Source organism: Anolis sagrei, chromosome 5, assembly GCF_037176765.1.
Source record: "Anolis sagrei isolate rAnoSag1 chromosome 5, rAnoSag1.mat, whole genome shotgun sequence".
Taxonomy (NCBI): domain Eukaryota; kingdom Metazoa; phylum Chordata; class Lepidosauria; order Squamata; family Dactyloidae; genus Anolis; species Anolis sagrei.
This window is the reverse complement of record NC_090025.1, coordinates 23,656,559-23,674,703: the sequence shown is the minus strand read 5'-3', so window position 1 is coordinate 23,674,703 and position 18,145 is coordinate 23,656,559. Positions and strand designations below refer to the sequence as shown.

At 38.2% G+C, this 18,145-nt stretch overlaps 1 protein-coding gene across 7 annotated transcripts in view; it reads right to left on the bottom strand.

Moving 5' to 3' along the window:
• PDLIM5 (PDZ and LIM domain 5) overlaps window positions 1-18,145 on the bottom strand; it is a 140,297-nt gene that overhangs the window by 80,642 nt on the left and 41,510 nt on the right. For 5 of the 7 annotated variants that reach the window (XM_067468596.1, XM_067468597.1, XM_067468598.1 and 2 more), the window contains exons 4-5: window positions 4,719-4,761; window positions 2,463-2,890 (exon numbers count right to left, since the gene is read on the bottom strand). In XM_067468596.1, the coding sequence (XP_067324697.1) occupies window positions 2,463-2,890; window positions 4,719-4,761 (471 nt within the window). The remainder of the gene's footprint in view (window positions 1-2,462; window positions 2,891-4,718; window positions 4,762-18,145) is intronic. The other 2 variants (XM_067468599.1, XM_067468600.1) reach the window with 1 other exon arrangement.

Sequence of the window (18,145 nt, the reverse complement as noted above, 5' to 3'; positions counted from 1 at the left end):
CAAGCATTGCCAATGTGGAGGAAAGCTATGAACTGAAGTGCAACAACATCTGGAGTACTATTGTAATGTCAACAGTGGAAAGCTAACATATGAAATCTAAGCAACAAAATCTGTTTTGCTTACTACATTTTAGGTCTGGTAACTAGATCACAAACCTAAAGTTGGTTACTTTTGGTTTGGCAGTCAGGTGTTATAAATTTGAATTACTACAGCTCAACACGAGTCCTCGTGGAACAACACAAAACATAGGCCTGGATATATTCAAAAGTCCTTCTATTTGGTGCAAGTTGTCAGAATCACTTTTCTTCCATTTTTAAATTATGGGGAGCCATATCACAAATTGTTCATTAAAGTGGTAAGAATTACTGTATTATAATGTATCCTTTATGCAAAACTCATAAGGCTTATATTATAAGAATTCAGCTGAAGTAAATGAAGAAGCAGAAGATGATTAAGGCTTTTTGCCTCAACAGAATTGAACTTGTATGCCAGCTATCTAAATAAAAATGCACAATGGTTTCTAGATTCATACAATCTCTGTTATGAAATACATTCTTGGACAGATAGATACCTCTTCTTACTCTCGGTTGCTTCCTAACTCATTAAAGTAACTTTTTAAAAAAATGTGTGTAACAGTTTTTTAAGGGTACTGAACTTAGTTCCACAAGGTTTGTATTAAATGGAATTTTGGGGCATTGACTTTTGGTCACATCAAGTGTAGCCTTAATTATTTATTTTTCACCTTCCTACTAGGCAGCAAAGGAAAGCTCTTGGAAAGGCTTTTGAGGATTCCCATTCTACAATTAAAATCATTGATTAAATAAATATGAGCCCTTTAATGCATTCTAAAATATCATGCCTACTATAGGGAAGTTTTTTAAATGTTTAGATCTCAAACAGTGCAAAATGTAGTTCAGCAGAAATATAAACTAGGGGGAACTCAAATATATTCCCAACAGAGCAGCTCTACATCTGCACTTTCTCCCTTCTTCAGGATTAAGTGTTAAAACTCTCAGTATGTAACTGAGCACAGTCAAAGTTATTTCCTCTTCAGTGTCCTGTTACTGTCTGAACGATTTTTTACAATCCCAAAGGAACCTCTAACAAAGCATCTTCTTTTATTAAGTACCTGCTTCTCTACTTACTGAACTGAGATTTACACTATGCTGCAAAGCATGTGCTAGGCTTCAAACATCTATAGCAGAGTTTCTCAAACTGTGCTCCTCCAGATATCAATTCCCACAATTCCTAACAGCTGGTAAGATGGCTGGGATTTCTGGGAGCTGAAGTCCAAAAAAACCTGGAGGAGCACAGTTTGAGAAACACTGATCTACAGAATACACTGGCCATTTTTTTAAAGTTTAAAACACAGTATGAATTAACTTGTGATTTAGTTCTTATTGTAATGAATAAAGATAATGTGGCAGAACAGATCTAAGCACTTTACAATGTATCTATATATTTAAAATATTCTGAGTGCCATTGCTTATATGTATATCCAAAATAGCACCGCACTATATAAGCAAGCTTGGGACAAGCCCAGCGCTAGCAGGCAGGGAAAATATTCTCAAGAAAACAAAATTTCAGTACCAAATCCAATGAGCAGCATAATGAGGACTAATCATGTTATATGACTAGGAAATGTTGAGTATCAAGATGAATAACTATATCATCCCCTCCAAACTCTGTCTCTTGCCTAGTCAAGTAGTAACAGACTTAGTGGGGTGGGAGCGTGGAGGACATATGAAGTGAATGGTTAGGGAATCAAATGTCTAATTTCTCATTATGTCACAGTACTCCTAATGCACCTCAGCTGACTGGCTGAATCTCTAACCTTCTAGGAAGATTATGGTGATTGCTGTGGGACCATCCTCACTCCAACATCTCCTTCCTTATGCACTTTGTACACTACATGCATATGCACACTATCATGAATTCATGGACTGGAGTATCTCCCTCCCTCTCTATCTCTTCTTTCAATTGACAGGAAAACCAGGTAGGAATGTGAAGAGAATGAATTGCAGTTGCCCAAGTTTCCTTAAATGAAGGTATGACATAGTGCAACTTTTTTGCAGGTACTGTTTTTGTTTCATATAAAACCAAATAACTTGTCCAGAAATGATATTCATCCTACTCCTGCATGAGACTGTCTGGAGGAATCATCAATATTTTCCATCTCCAAAGGAAAGCGGGTGGGAAATAAATTTTTCTTTAACATAAAATTCAAGCCAAATTCCAATCTGCAAGATTATTTGAGATAAAGCCATGACAGTTAAACAGATATAAAACAGGGATAGAGAGACAGACAGAGATAAGTCCAATGACTATTTTAGACAATAGTATGAGCCTGGGAAATTTTTTAAATGATTATTCTTCAAGCTTAGAGAACCAATCAATAAACTGAATCAGAAAGAGCTTTCAAAACCCTCAAGAGGTAACCAAAGTGTCCTGAAACTACCTACCCATTTTGTTCTTTATTGTCAACCTGGTTCTCTTTGAATCCTCTGTGTTGCCCCTCTGTCACCTCCTGGGCATTTTCGCTGAAGGACGCATTGTGTGTGGGCTGCCATGGGATATTAACTGCAGGTTTGGCAGCACTCAATATGGGTGAACGTTGGCCAGGATTAGATTTGGCATTAGCATGCAGTCCAGAGGCAGTGAATGTGGGAGGCGTGACAGTGGCCAGTGGTGGAGGAGAAGCACGTGATGACGCACTCGCATGGGCTGGAGTGAAGGCAGACGATGGTGATGGAATGGAAGTGACCTTGGGGGATGATACAGCCCCAAATGGCCTTGGGGCTTTATTGAAGGCCATGTTGGTTGCGGATGAAACTTTGGGTACAACTGCGGATGCAATGGGCACAGGCTTAACTATCTCCTTAGGCTCTACCTATGTGAAATAAAAACACAAGAATACACAAGGAAGCCACACACAGGCACAAATATAAATGTCATGCAAAGTATCATTAGCATCTGTAGCCATTTCATTTTGAAACACAAACTGATGACAGATGATGAGATACATTGGCAGTTTTACCCTGAAAGCACTAATATTATTAACACGCATGGCATGCATTATCCATGGGGGCAAAGCTGGACATGCATGAGCTGGGAGCCTTCGGGTTTTAGGAATATCTTGACCAAAACATTTCACACTTAATTTAGTCTCACTCTTGGCCAGTTAAAAGAAAAAGGAAACTCATCCAGTGCAAAAACTACAGATGAACTATAAAGGTACAAATCCAACGATCTTTTCTTGGAAGGGAATGCAGGACTGAGGCCATTTGACTAGCATGTTCCTGAGGGAGATCTGGATTTGTATTTCTTAAACAGCCATCACTTCCAGGACAAATATCTAAACACTTTTAGAACTGAAGCATGTTGCAAAAGAATTGGATTTCTCCCATGAGAGAGCTTTTAAAGTTGTGTTGGACTATCCAAACTACTGGTTGTACATAAAGTAGTTGTCTTAATTTATAATTTAAGAAACTTTTATTGTAACAAGACAGCTTCACAGCACTATTTTTCTGCGGTTTAATAATTTATAATGTCTATTTCTTTCCATGTGTATTTATTTTGTATACAAACTTGATAGGCTTCAAAAAGTAGTATGGAACTACATTTTTGCACCATGATTGTCAAGATTCATATATGACATTCTGAAAATGAAATTTCAGATAAGGTGTGAAATATCTGCTTCAACATAGGGTCATAAGTTATAGATGGAATTGGATGCCCAAATATGTCAAAAACCTATTTCAATAACATGTTTGAAGTACAACCATATATAATAACAATGTTTTCTTCCTGCCATATTCTACTATGATACTTTAAATTGAACTAATTGTGCATTATGTTAATATTACAATGAACACATACACCAGTGGTTTTCAGAAGGCCTTGTATTTCATAAATTAGTATTAGAAGAAAAGGAATAAAACACTAATTATGAAATATGATTTTCATCATTTTAAAGAGGTAGGTAAAGGTAAAGTTTTCCCCCTGACATTAGGTCCAGTCGTGTCCGACTCTGGGGGGTGGTGCTCATCTCCATTTCTAAGCCGAAGAGCTGGCATTGTCCATAGACATCTCCAAGATCATGTGGCCATCATGACTGCATGGAGAGCTGTTACCTTCCCGCCAGAGCGGTACCTATTGATCTACTCACATTTGCATGTTTTCGAACTGCTAGGTTGGCAGAAGCTGGGCCTGACAGAGGGAGCTCATGCCGCTCCCCGGATTCGAACCTGAAACCTTTAGGTCAACAAGCTCAGCAGCTCAGTGCTTTAACCCACTGCGCCACCGGGGGCTCCTTTAAAGGGATAGCTACAATAATTTTCTAAGTTTTTTTTTTTTTTTTTTTTTGCTTTTGAACCCAACCTAAAACGCTTGCCATATCCTGACAAATTATTTACCCTCAAAACAGGAAAAAGGAAAGAACCCATTTTTCGTTTGGAGGAGCCTAAGATAGGGGTATATAGATCATGATAAATATTCCAAAGTCCCATTTTTAAGATGGGAAAGAGGATACACTGAGATTCATTCTCAGAAAAAAGGAAAATACAAATTGAATAAGTAAACAAATAATTAAATTATAAATAGACTACCCATGTTGCACTGGAATAGTTCTGCAGACAATGTTGTTTGACAAGAGAAGGATCCCAAGTGAACGAGTTAACTGACAATTTCCCTGTGTCTAAAGAAAAAGAAATTCTTACCAGCTGTACAGGTATAGGATCAGGCTTGGGAGCTGCAGGTGTCCTGAAAAAGACAGAACAGAAACAGGTCATTTGAATTCAAAAGGAACTTGACCTCTGAAATCATTCCAAAACTCTAAATTTTAGCCTCTAAATTAGCATGATATGGTCAATCTTAAACCTTCTCATATACCATTAAGTACATATTTAATTCAGTTTGTCAAGTCAGAGGAACATCAACAAACAGACAAAGCTTTAAGCAAGGCATTCACTTCCTTAGATTTTAAGGTCTTTCCAAATTGAGGGATCTAGCAAACTACTTTAGTAAGCTGTATTGAATCTCAGGTTTGGAGACATGACAGGATAATGTCCAATAACAATGATGATGACGATGCTTGAAAAGAGAAGCTTTTATATCCTAGCATAACATAATTACTACATGTGGAAATTTTAAATACAAAACAACACTTCATACATAAGAAGTTTAACATTCAAACAGGCCCGTAGCCAGGATTTCGTTTCGGGGGGGGGGGGGGGGGGTGGCTGAATTTTTTTCAGGGGGGGGTTGGGGGGGGCTGAGTTTCGGGGGGGCTGAGTCTGAGTGAAAGAGGGTCTAGCCTAGCAAACCTTTTGTATCATTACCCCAATACCCCCATGGATATGGGATATATTGAGTATGGTGATCAGAATAAACATAACAGTTTAAATAATGCACCAGTAAGGCCTTTTCGAGAACCACCAAGAGAATTTCGGGGGGGCTCATTTTTACTACTGAAGTTGTACTAATTAATAGTGAAAAGAATAAATGCAAATTAAGGGCTTTGGGCAGATTTTTTTCAGATACAGTTCCAATGCATAGAACTAAATTTCTTATTGCTGATCAAACACTTGGCTATACCAGTTTGCAATGGCAAGCTAATCAATCATTTCACAGCACACACAAAAGGAACAAAGCTTACTGTAAATATGTGGAAAGCTTTAGTTATAGTTGTTGTTTTTTTTCATAGTAGTGCAGATAAAGTAAAGAAAACAACAACAGGCACCTCTCACATATCTATTTTCATCAGAACTAGGACAAAGGAACCAAGACTAGATGAACTAATATTTTGGCATCTAAAATTTCATCTACTTGCAAGTATCTCTTTTTTCCTGTTCCAAACTGTATTTTACATGTAAACAGAACACTTTAAAAGTAGCTATGTTTAGCTCTGACACCCTTTCAATAAACACACACCAAAATATATAAAGTACATGGTTCAGACCATAATGCAATATTTGTATGGAGGGGATTGCCATGATATTCAATAAAGGCTTGTTTTTTTCCCCCCCAAGCAAACCTAACATATCATGCATTTTGGAGATCCGGAAGCTTGCTTTCTTCTTTCTGTGGAAATTAATCCTTTTGTTTCCAAGCTCTTGAGTTATAGGGACTTTCAATAAGTTGGGAGAGAAGGTCCAGATAGAGAAACTGAAGCAGATCTCCTAATTCTGGAATGTTAAATATCATGCTGAGTTTCAATCTCTATTGTGCAGTAGTTATTAATTTTTGTTTGTTCCACAGACCCCTTTGCCAGGTGAAAACCACAGACCACTTATCTGACTTTATTGGCAGATAGTTTTATAACACTCAACTTTGGTATGTCTTTAAATTAAATTTTAGTTAGTACACAGCAGGACTGATCATGTGCAATTAGGTCTAACAACTATTGTAATTTCAAAATATGGATGAGCTTAAGCGGTTTTTTGAGATATGCCACAACTGCAACATGATATGAAATGGATACTGCTAGATTTCAGTTAGAGGGAAAAATGATTTTTTTTCCAATTCAACTGATGGACTCCCTGAAATTTTTCCACAGACCCCCCCCCCCCCCAAGGGATCTATAGATTCCTGGTTAAGAACCCCTGCTGTAACGGCTAGTGTTGAACATGGGTTGAGAAGTCCAAACTCTAATCCTGTTGAGGGATGAAATTCGTGGGGTGGCATTGGGCCAGGCAAACTCTCTTTACCTAACCAACTTTACTGGGCTGCTGTGAAACAAAACATAAGAAAGTTGAATATATATACTGCTTCAAGCTCACAGGAGTACAGGCACAATATAAATAGTAAACTTTAAAAAAAGAATATCCAGGCAATACAAAACTACTTCAAACTATGCAAAACTCTATCTTGAGGCCAACAGCAGTTAATATTTAACAGAAGTACAGCTATAATACTGTACCATGGGAAAGCGAAAACAAAAGGCAGATTTGCACGCAAGAGTGGAAAAGTCCCAGAATGCTCCAAGATACTCCGAGTTCCAATAAACTCAAAAAATAACCTGGAAATTATCAGCATCAGAATCAGCTGCAGTTTATGGATTCCTGGAAAGAAAACCTACAATATTCATTGAGATTATGTCCTATGATCATTAGCAGGTGGCATTGTTTATCAATAGTTTTATTTGCCAGTATCTAATATAGGCCGTAGCACTTGCAGACAACAATTTCCACAGTGTACTAACCACCCACCCACCCACCCCAAAACCTAGTCTAAAAACTAGAAAACTAATTGGTTGATTTTAAAAAGCCCACCAGAGGTGGTCCATTATTAGGGGAGGGGGAGTAAAATACAGAAGCAACCATAAATGGGAGATTTCAGCCTACAGTATTGAGTCTACTATATTACATGACCCAACAAAAACTTCTTGGTGCCTTGGGTATTTAGGTCAGTTTTTGGCGTTGTTTGGGGTGCTGATTCAGAAAATTGCATTGGATATACTGCATCAGCTCTAATTCCTTAGATAAGGTTATCATGATTTTTATGGGCAAGCAGATGAAAATGGTATATGGTATATGTTCTATATGTTAAATCTTAGAATTGATAGGTGAAAAGTGGTGCCATTTCTGGAATCAGCAGGTCAAATATACCCAGAAACAGGCCTAACATTTGAGGCACCAAAGTGTGTATTAGTCAGTGTTAATAACTCTCAAGATTAAAATAAAAAATCAAAACAAAAAACAAACACCTGAAGGCAGATTACACAAGCTTGAAAAACCCAGCCCAGCTCAGCTGCTGTAAAGATCTTGCATTGTAAGTCTTAATACACAAAGTCTGATAATAGTAGTTTAACAAGTATAAGTGCTGGGATTAGTCATGAGACTGTCTGCCTATGTAGTTAAAAATGCACTTTCTTGAACTTCTGGCTTCAGGACAAGTCTTTTTAGCAAGATATACTTCTGCTCCATTCACTAATATTATGGAGAGCCCAAACACAGCCTTGCACTTGTAACCCTCCTTTGTTTTCCCATTCCTTTTCCCATCTGTTTTTTTTTTTTATCCACTGGCTGTCCATTAAAAAAAGGGGGATAACTCTGTGTCTTTTGATTGGCAGTACTATCTGCTGTACATCTGAAAGAACAGCAAAACAATGATGTGACATCAAGTCATTTTAGTAATTAGAAGAACCATATTAAAAATGAAAGAAAGAAGTCAAATTAAGTTTTTTTATAAAAAAAAGCTGATGACAACAGAATGAATTAAGGTTAAATTAAGATGAGAGCTGCTGATCATTAACACTTCAGTCATTAACACTTCAGAGTGCCAGCAAAAACATTGACTCACTTTCAGCATTAAAGATATAATAATATGTTTTGCCATAAAGTAGTTGAAAAGCCAATACTAATATTTTAATGTGCCAGAAAAGCTGCATATTATATTAGAATCCAAATACAGAAACACTGATTTCACCCTTCTCATACGAGTCCAATTACATTTTTATATTCCCACTGTATGACCTAACAGTTTGGAGCTAACCAGGTTTAAAGTTATGCAATGCAATATATTTCCCAATGAAGGCCTAAACCTAATTGATTACTTCTGGATAGTAAGGAAATAACTTACTGTACATACCCATGTATAAGTCTAGATATTTTAGCCAAAAAAAAAATCAACCTGGGTTGGCTTATCCATGGATCAATGTAAATATCGTAACTTGACTTTTCTAAAAAAAATAAAAGAACTATTTCTGAGGAGAGTGGCAAAAGGTGAGCTTATTCCATTCTCATAGAACAGTGTTTCTCAACCTTCCTAATACCATGACACCATAATACAGTTCTTCATGTTGTGGAGACCCACAACCATAAAATAATTTTCATTGCTACTTTATAACTCTTATTTTGTTATGAATTGTAATGTAAATATCTGATATGCAGGATGCATTTTCATTCACTGGACCAAATTTGGCACAAATACCCAAAACACCCAAATTTGAATACTGGTGGGGTTGGGGGGGGGGTTGATTTTGTCATTTGAGAGCATTCTGAACCCCACCTATGACAGAACTGAGCCAAACTTTGCACACAGAGCCCCCATGACCGACAGAAAATACTATATTTTCTGAGGGTCTTTGGTGACCCCTCTGACACCCCCCTCATGACCCCTCCAGGGGACCCAACCCCCAGGTTGAGAAACGCTGTCCTAGAATTAAAAGAAACAGATGCCCTCTCCACCACAGCACCACTTCTTTTTTGAATTATTGGGTCAGAAAATGATGGTCCCAGGACACCTGGCCTCCTGAGGTACACTGGCATCTTCCCCTCTCTGTAGAATAATATTCAGCTTATCTATGAGTCATATCAAAATCCCTCAGCTTATACATGAGGTTATACATGGGCATATACAGTATGCAAATGCCACTAATTCAATTGATCTATTCTATTTTGATTGGACTGGATTTAGACCAAATGTTTTTTTCCCTATCTTGCTTAACATCCTCATTACTTTTAAATAGCCATTACAGTAAAAGGTAATTTCTGATCCATTAACTGCCGCAGCTTTCAAAGGACATTAAAAGGGTTGGGAATGAATTTATATTAAAAACTAGGCACTGACCACCAACTGATGTTTTATTAGAAAAGGTGCAACAAGAAACTCTATCAGAACTAAAAGCCTGATGACAGTTTTATTGCAGGAAATGAACATTTATTCCTAGTAAAAATTACTGCAGTGGAAGAACTTCAATAACTCAGCCAGAAGAAACTAGCAGATGATAGATATTGTTATGCTGTGCTAAATACAGCTCCAACAAAGAAGCGTTCTTTATTTTAAACTCAGTTTCTACATGTGCAATTTAATCCCGATGAGCTCTAGAAATAAAAAGTCAAGGTAATGAAAAACTTAAATGTCAAGCTTACATTGGAATTCCTATCAATTTGTATACCTTTTTCCATGTGATAAATTAAAAAAGAACATATTAGCATTAAGCAGAAAGCAGCTTTACCTTTTCATTGTAATAGGAATTCCCCAGCACTTGAAATAAAATGCTGATCACAGCTTTTAATTGCAGTAAAACATAAAGGAAGGCATACTTAATAGATACTGTCCCATGGAGCACCGAATATTTATACTTCATTGCATCTAATGGAATGTTATTTTCCTTCCCACATTTATTCTGTAATGAAATGTTTAAAATGCTCCGGGGGGAGGGGAATGGAAATTATTTATAACAGATAGCCACTTCAGAAAATTGTTAACTTTTTAAGAAAGGTTTTTAATATAACCACAAATGCTTTATGGTGGCACAGTGGGTTAAACCGCTGAGCTGCTCAACTTGCTGACCAAAAGGTTGGCGGTTCGAATCCGGGGAGCAGGGTGAACTCCCACTATTAGGTCCAGCTTCTGCCAACCTAACTATTTGGAAACATGCAAATGTGAGTAGATCAATAGGTACAGCTTCTGCAGGATGGTAGAAGTGCTCCATGCAGTCATGCTGGCCACATGATCTAAGAGGTGTCTACAAACAACACCAGCTCTTTGGTTTAGAAATGGAGATGAGCACCACCTCCCAGAGTCGGACACAACTAGACTTGGTCAGGAGAAACCTGTACCTCCACCTTACAAATGCTTAAAAAAAGGATGTGAGCATACACTTCAAAAGGATTACATCAAAAAGTATCATATACTAGCAGCTTAACATTTAAATACCCTAGCTGCTTTACTTACCTAACTGCGGTACCCAAAATATATCCTACAAAATAATATTTATAATGTCAACACATGTTCTTTTCCAATATAAAACTAATACTTCCCAACCCGTGCTGTCAATTTTAATAATTTATATTAAAAGCAAATGTATTTATGTATAAATGGGTAGTCCTTTTGTGCACAAACAAGAGACCTATGGTGTCTTAAATATGGACTAATTTCTTGTAACACGAGCTTCTAGGGATTGTATCCCACTTGATCATATACAGAGTATGTTATCCAGTATTTCAAATACAGTTTACTTTTCTAAATGATTTTGCTGCATTTTATTTTGACTCAGGACCAACTTGTATTTGCCCAAAGGAACCTATCTAAGTATTGAGCTATTCAGAAGTCCTCCTTTTTGTTCATAGCATCTGGTGTGGATGTGGAAAAGGGCCTTCTCATTGGCTGCTTCCAGCTAGGATACAGAGGTCCAAGGAGTGGGTGACAAGCAGATTTGCACCAAAAAGGAAAGTGGTCAGATAGCCTGAGACCATTGTAGCCAATGAAAGCATACAAAGTATTACTCACTTCCCTTCAGTTCCTGTGAGGTCTACTATTCTAGAGAACCTTATAGCAGGAAAAACGGGATTGGGTCTCTGGACTTACTTAATTCCCAGGGCAGATTATTATGTTACTGTGATGATAATGATTCAAGTCTCTTTCCACCTCGACAGCTGAAGGCAAGGTAAGAAACAAATAAGATTCAAGTCTATATGGGCACCTGACACAATAATTGCTCCCAAAATTGTTATTTGCACATACAAGTCGGACTGTCTTAACCAACAATTTTCTGATTAAGGAATCTTAAAAGTGCTGATTAAAAGATAATTGCCTGCTCAGTTTTCATTGTGGGAACAGTTTTCTCCTTTCCTCTCTTCCTCCTCCACTGTTGTTTTGCTTTTGTTGTCATTTTTGTTTTGTTGTTGGTATTTTTATATCCACAAAAAATGGGACTCGAAGTGGCAATTTGCCTCATACACAAGTGCCCACTGTATTAACACTTGTTATCTGATTAAGATATTTCTGTGAATCACTTGACGACACAGAGACTGAAGGACTGAAAGCTACCCAAAGTGACCAAACAAAGACAATATAGACAGCAATAAATTGACATTGATAAAGCACTGCATTGCTATATTTTCTGCAACAAGGTGCTTCTTCTGGCAAAGAACTACTTGTTTTGACAAACTAATTCCCTTCCATTTTAAGACATGTTCCTAATCTAGTTAGCATGTCTCTTGCAAAGGTTATGTTCCTGAATCCAGGGAACCATGCCAATACATTCCCTTGGGAAGTATGCATGATGATGTCTTTCTAGAGAAGCCTTCTTCATTGCCTTCTTCTACTATGCTGGCCAGCTCCTGTGTGTTTTAGCATGGGAGATGTCATTATTCTTTAAAAGGAAAACATTCTGCAGTGCAATTCAGGTTAAGAATATTTGAACCAGCAATATGAAGGGGAAGACCATAACCTGGCATGATCCATTCGTCAGAGAAGGAGCAGCTGCAGGGATCCGCTTCCCCTGACCCTGCAAGAAAGAACACTCTGCTCCAACTGCTGGCTGCTCTGGGACTGGAGCATGGAAGCAATGCACCCTTCAACCTCTGCTCCTGGTCAGGGGCTAAGGACCATGACATTCTGCTCTCTCTGCTTCAAGAAATAATACTACCTTAAGGAAAGCAACCTACGCTGATCTGTTGGTCATGAAAAAAATGTGGCAGGGAGTCTTGCTGACATGAAATAACACCTAACCCCATTTCCAGTTGGCCTGGGACTACAAAAACAGAACAAAATAATTTTACAGGCTGAGTCAGAGAATTAAGGACAACTTTTAAAAAGGAACAGTTTAGCATAGGAATAATAAATCAACACATCAGATTCAAATAATGAAATTGCAGATAGAAGGACAGGCATATTTCACTTACAGCCTCCTGTATGGAAAGTCTTTTTTTAAAACAAATTCTGTTTACCTCCCTTTTCCTTCTTATCCTCTGTCTACCTGCAAGGTGTTTTTTAAGCAGCATCAACATTGGGAAGATGGTAGTAAAGGACTGGAGAAACACACTTTTGCTGCTGAGTGGCAGAAACATGCCAGTAGTAAACATTGCAATGAACTGGGAACAACCAGGATTCTATTCTAACAGCAATGTAAATAGCAGCTGCCATGTGCTGCCCTGGAAGTTCCTCCCTTACTGAGTGTATATGCATATCAAAACATGGTCATCTAGTTCAACCCCCACCAAACAGGAATCAAAGCATTCTGGACAGATGGTTATCCAACATCTGTTTAAAAATCTCCAGAGGAGACTACACTACATTGTTTTACAGCCATTTCAATTAGGAACTTTTTCTAACTGTTAAGGTAAAGACTGTTAAGGTAAAAAAGTAAAGACTTTCGGTATATATTTCAGATTTCAATATTAATGTCAAAAATACGTAGTATGATTTTACATAGGATTTGTGCTACATTAGAACAGTCAAGACAAATATCACTTAAGTAAAATAAACATTAAATATTAAGTAACCAGAAAAATAAAATAAGGTGTAAACACTAAACTAATCTATTTTCCTGCTGCTTGAATCTGTTGCTCATGTCCTAGTCTTCAGAGCAGCAACAAACAAGCTTGTATCCACAGCAATACAACATCCTTTCGAACATTTCTCTATGGCTAACATTAACCTTCCCTTTTCTATGCTAAATATACCCAGCTCCTCATAAAACTTTGCTTTCAGACCATTTAGCATTTTGGTCACCCTTCACATCTAGATTTTGAATATTCTTCTTGACCTGTGCCCAGAACTGCATTCCATGTGAGTGATGTCTGACCAATGTAGAACAGAATGGTTATTATTACTTGTTTTACTAGTCACTTCTCTCCAGGTTGAAAAGGAGCCACTGGTAAGCAGCTTTTGGGTCTGGCCATATAGTCAATTACCAATCCACCAAACAGTAACTTTATCTTGCTCACATTTTATTAAATTATTTGCAGTCTTACTGAAATCAAGATAATCTATATCAATAGCATTCCCTTCATCTACTAAGCTTGAGAAATCATAGAATCATAGAATCAAAGAGTTGGAAGAGACCTCATGGACCATCCAGTCCAACCCCCTGCCAAGAAGCAGGAATATTGCATTCAAATCACCCCTGAAAGATGGCCATCCAGCCTCTGTTTAAAAGCTTCCAAAGAAGGAGCCTCCACCACACTCCGGGGCAGAGAGTTCCACTGCTGAACGGCTCTCACAGTCAGGAAGTTCTTCCTCATGTTCAGATGGAATCTCCTCTCTTGTAGTTTGAAGCCATTGTTCCGCGTCCTAGTCTCCAGGGAAGCACAAAACAAGCTTGCTCCCTCCTCCCTGTGGCTTCCTCTCACATATTTATACATGGCTATCATATCCCCTCTCAGCCTTCTCTTCTTCAGGCTAAACATGCCCAGCTCCTTAAGCCACTCCTCATAGGGCTTGTTCTCCAGAACTTTTATCATTTAGTCGCTCTCCTCTGGACACATTCCAGCTTGTCAATATCTCTCTTGAATTGTGGTGCCCAGAATTGGACACAATATTCCAGATGTGGTCTAACCAAAACAGAATAGAGGGGTAGCATTACTTCCCTAGATCTAGACACTATGCCCCTATTGAGGCAAGCCAAAATCCATGCTGTTTTTAGTAATCATGGTGCTCCTTTCTAAGTGCTGACTGTTCAGTGTTCTGCTCCAAAACCTTTCCTGGTTTCAATATTAGGCTGATTGGGAGGTAACTGTTTGTGTCTTTTTTCTGGTTCTGAAGATGGTGACAATATTTTGCCTTCTCCACTCTGTTGGAACTTTTCCTCTTCCAGAAATTCTCAAAGATTATTTCCAGTGTTTATTTTTGTAATACACCAGGATGAAATTTGTTTGGCCCTGGAAACTTGAATTCATTCAGAGTAACAATATTCCCGTACTGTCTCTTTACCTATTCTGTGCTCCATTTCTCCTACTGCATCATCTATTCCATTTTACTGGCTGAGCACTGTACACTGTTACACGGCAATGCACTGAATACTCAGAGGCAAGTATTTCTTATTTTCCATGTATAAATACAATGGTGGAGTAGAATGGTCTTTAATAACATGCCATTTCAAAGCACAGCAAAGGGCCTTCAGCTCAACTAAACTGCTTGGTGTGGTACCAAGTAGCTATTTTTAAAAAAAGAGCACCGACAAAACTAAATGTCACCAGAGATCATGCCACCACCCAAAGCATCTGTATTATTTTAAGCAGTTATGATAAATGCTGGCCAAACTAGCATTGTTTCCTTTTGTCATCTTCTCCATATCCACATGGACAGAGCTTAAAATAAAACATACAAGGACAATGGTGTCTCATTCTGCATGTTGCCTAGTAAGGCCCAGTGCCAAACGAACAGCTATGTAGTACAAAAGAAGCTATGCATAAGATGAATAGCCTGATTAATCTCGCCTAACTGAGAGCAAAGGGCAACGGAAGGGAGGTTATAAGAGTAGATACAGTGAGGTTTAAAGATATGAACACAGTAGCTCCATTCCACTCAAAGAAGTACATCCAAAAGCAGAAAGGCCTTTCTCTCCTTATGTGAGTTTACAGATATTTTCCAGCCAGTATTAGTAACAAAAAGTAATAGTAAAAAAAATCAGATCAAGGTTGTACCACAAGACATACAACTTTTATTACAAATGTAGTTCCAATCACCATGATCACCAACACTTATGAAAAGATTGTGATTGTGCCATTTTAAACATGTGACATGAAGACCAGACAGAGCTTTGTACAACTTGCAGTAGCTCTGCTGGAGGTGCGTGCAAGACTTGGATGTGACCTTTTAGTTAACTGTAATGTCAACAGCAGCCTTTATAAAGCAATCTAACAGGAATTCCAGTCCCCTGAGGTAAAAGCAACAGAGCTTGCCAGGTGAAAGGGAGGAGCATAAATGAATGCAAACCATCAACAATAACTTTCCCTGCTTGCAAAGATACATGCTTCTCCTTGCAAGTGCCCAATTAAAATTAGAACTAAATCAGTTTGATAAAATATCTCTGCATGACAGGAGTAATTTCAGTAGTAGCCACAATGTTTTATTAGTTCAGGTTCTAGACATGATTCAGGTGAACTGACAGCAACTGATCTTTGAAAGATTTTGAGACTGAGGTGTGGATATGATCAGTAATCTGGGGTGGAGCACTAGCCTGGGCACCAGATTTATGCAAAGGCAATCAGCCTAAATCCAATGTCATGCTAGCAGGTGACCACTAGAATAGCAGGGCTTTCTTGCAGTTCCTTCTTTCTCCCAACTTTCTACCCCATCCATAGTTTTCTGCAGATTCTGAAGGCAAGTGGGTACATGTCTCTATAAAGACACAAATTGCATCCTCTTGGTCCCATTACTGGAAACAGCTCTATCAGCTGAATGGCCACACTGGATCGTGTTAATTACATAGTGTCAATTTTAATTGCTGTATCCTGGCAATCTGGAGAAAAGCCAATTTTGCTGTCATATCCTGATTTGTACAACCACATATTAAAACACTGGAAATAGTAATTACCATAGGTGTTAAAGCTTGCACGTGAAAAGTTGAACATACAAAATTGTTCTCCAAGAAGCATGGTTTATTACATTCAAATCTGCCCTAAAGTCTTTGTTAAAGTTTATGAAAGTGTATTCACAGTGTAGGTCAACTTACATGTAGCTTCCCTGAAGCAAGAGCCAGGTCCAGATTAAAGAATGCACATACAAGGGAAAAGCCAATGGAGCAGAACATTTTTTGAGGTACTTTAGTATCTAACTAGGGCCCCCAGTGGTGGAGTGGGTTAAAGTGCTGAGCTTGTTGACCAAAAGGCCGTAGGTTTGATCCTGGGGAGTGGCGTGAGCTTCCACTGTCAGCCCTAGCTTCTGCCAACCTAGCAGTTTGAAAACATGCAAATGTGAGTAGATCAATAGGTACCGCTCCAGAGGGAAGGTAACGGCGCTCCATGCAGTCATGCCGGCCACATGACCTTGGAGGTGTCTACAGACAATGCTGGCTCTCTGGCTTAGAAATGGAGATGAGCACCACACCCCAGAGTCAGACATGACTGGACTTAATGTCAGGGGACAACCTTTACCTTTTTAAGTATCTAACTAAGTATTACACAAAACTATGCAGTGACTGAGATGCAACAGTAATAATTCAGTAAGTATCTTGGTCTCATACATCTTAACAGAAAAAAAGATTTATCTAGAAAACCAAAATTTCATGACATTAAAGTTTGAATACTATTGATAGAAGGGTTTCAAGGAAATAAATCATGTGTCCCGCCAGTTCTTGATAGATTTGAAATTTTCAAAATGCTAGAAGTTGTAGTCTGAAACTATCTGCAGGGCTACATAATTCTCACTCTAAGTTTAATGCCATACAATATAATGTAATAGAAGTTATCTGACTGAGTTACTGACATCTCTGCTTATGTAATTATAATAGTTCACACAGCATCTGAAAATGTACATATGCATTCCGAAATACAAGGTCTCTTTTTATTTCTTAACAAGACCCCCATGACCTTCTAAAAAGGAAATATAGGGAGGACAGAATAAGAAAAGCCTTATGACAGGAATACACACTCTTCCCTTGCCCCACAGCTGTTACAGCTCTTTTAAAAAGTACATTCTCGCTAAATGAATGTCAATCGTTAGGGAAATAAAGACAGCTACTGTATTAGGATGTCAGGTGAATTAGTCTTTACGTCATTGTAACAAGTCTGGTGCCTAAATACGGGAACAGAATGGCTTTGGAACGGCTAATCCGGCATTCCACAGCTACTCAAGGAGACATACTTTCACTTCATAATAGGAAGTAGTCTCGCCTGACTGTGAAAGACAATTGGGACATCACTGTGTGGTTGCCATGGGTCAGCAGCTTCCATTCTGAAAGACTTCATAACGATGTTCAATATTAAGGGGTTTATTTGTGGGTAGTAGTTTGGCATTTGAGAAATAAGAATACGCTGTGCAATCACTGGGTGAATGCAGTGACTTAACCTTTGGGCCATAAGTAAAAATGGCTCAACTCTGAAGAGGGATGAAACAATGCCATGTTTCTTTGTATTTGGAATTGTTCCATGAAAGGATCTCCCTCTTTTAAAACAGTTCTGAGTGCTTGATTTGAGGTAATGCAAAAGTTAACACCAGAAATACAAAACTGCAGAAAATTAACAGATACAAAAAACCCTTGACATTGTCTGGAGAATCAATTAATTATTGCTAGAAATTACATCTAGCATTGATTTCACAGCCATTCCCCCAACACAGCTATTTCTGAGTTACTGAACTATGGTGTGTCCAGCTGTCTTCCTGAGCAACGTAGGTTAAAAGACAAGCTTTTAGGAGGACTTTTGTCATTGCACATGTAACAACCCATATAAGACAACTGTGATGTTATAATAAT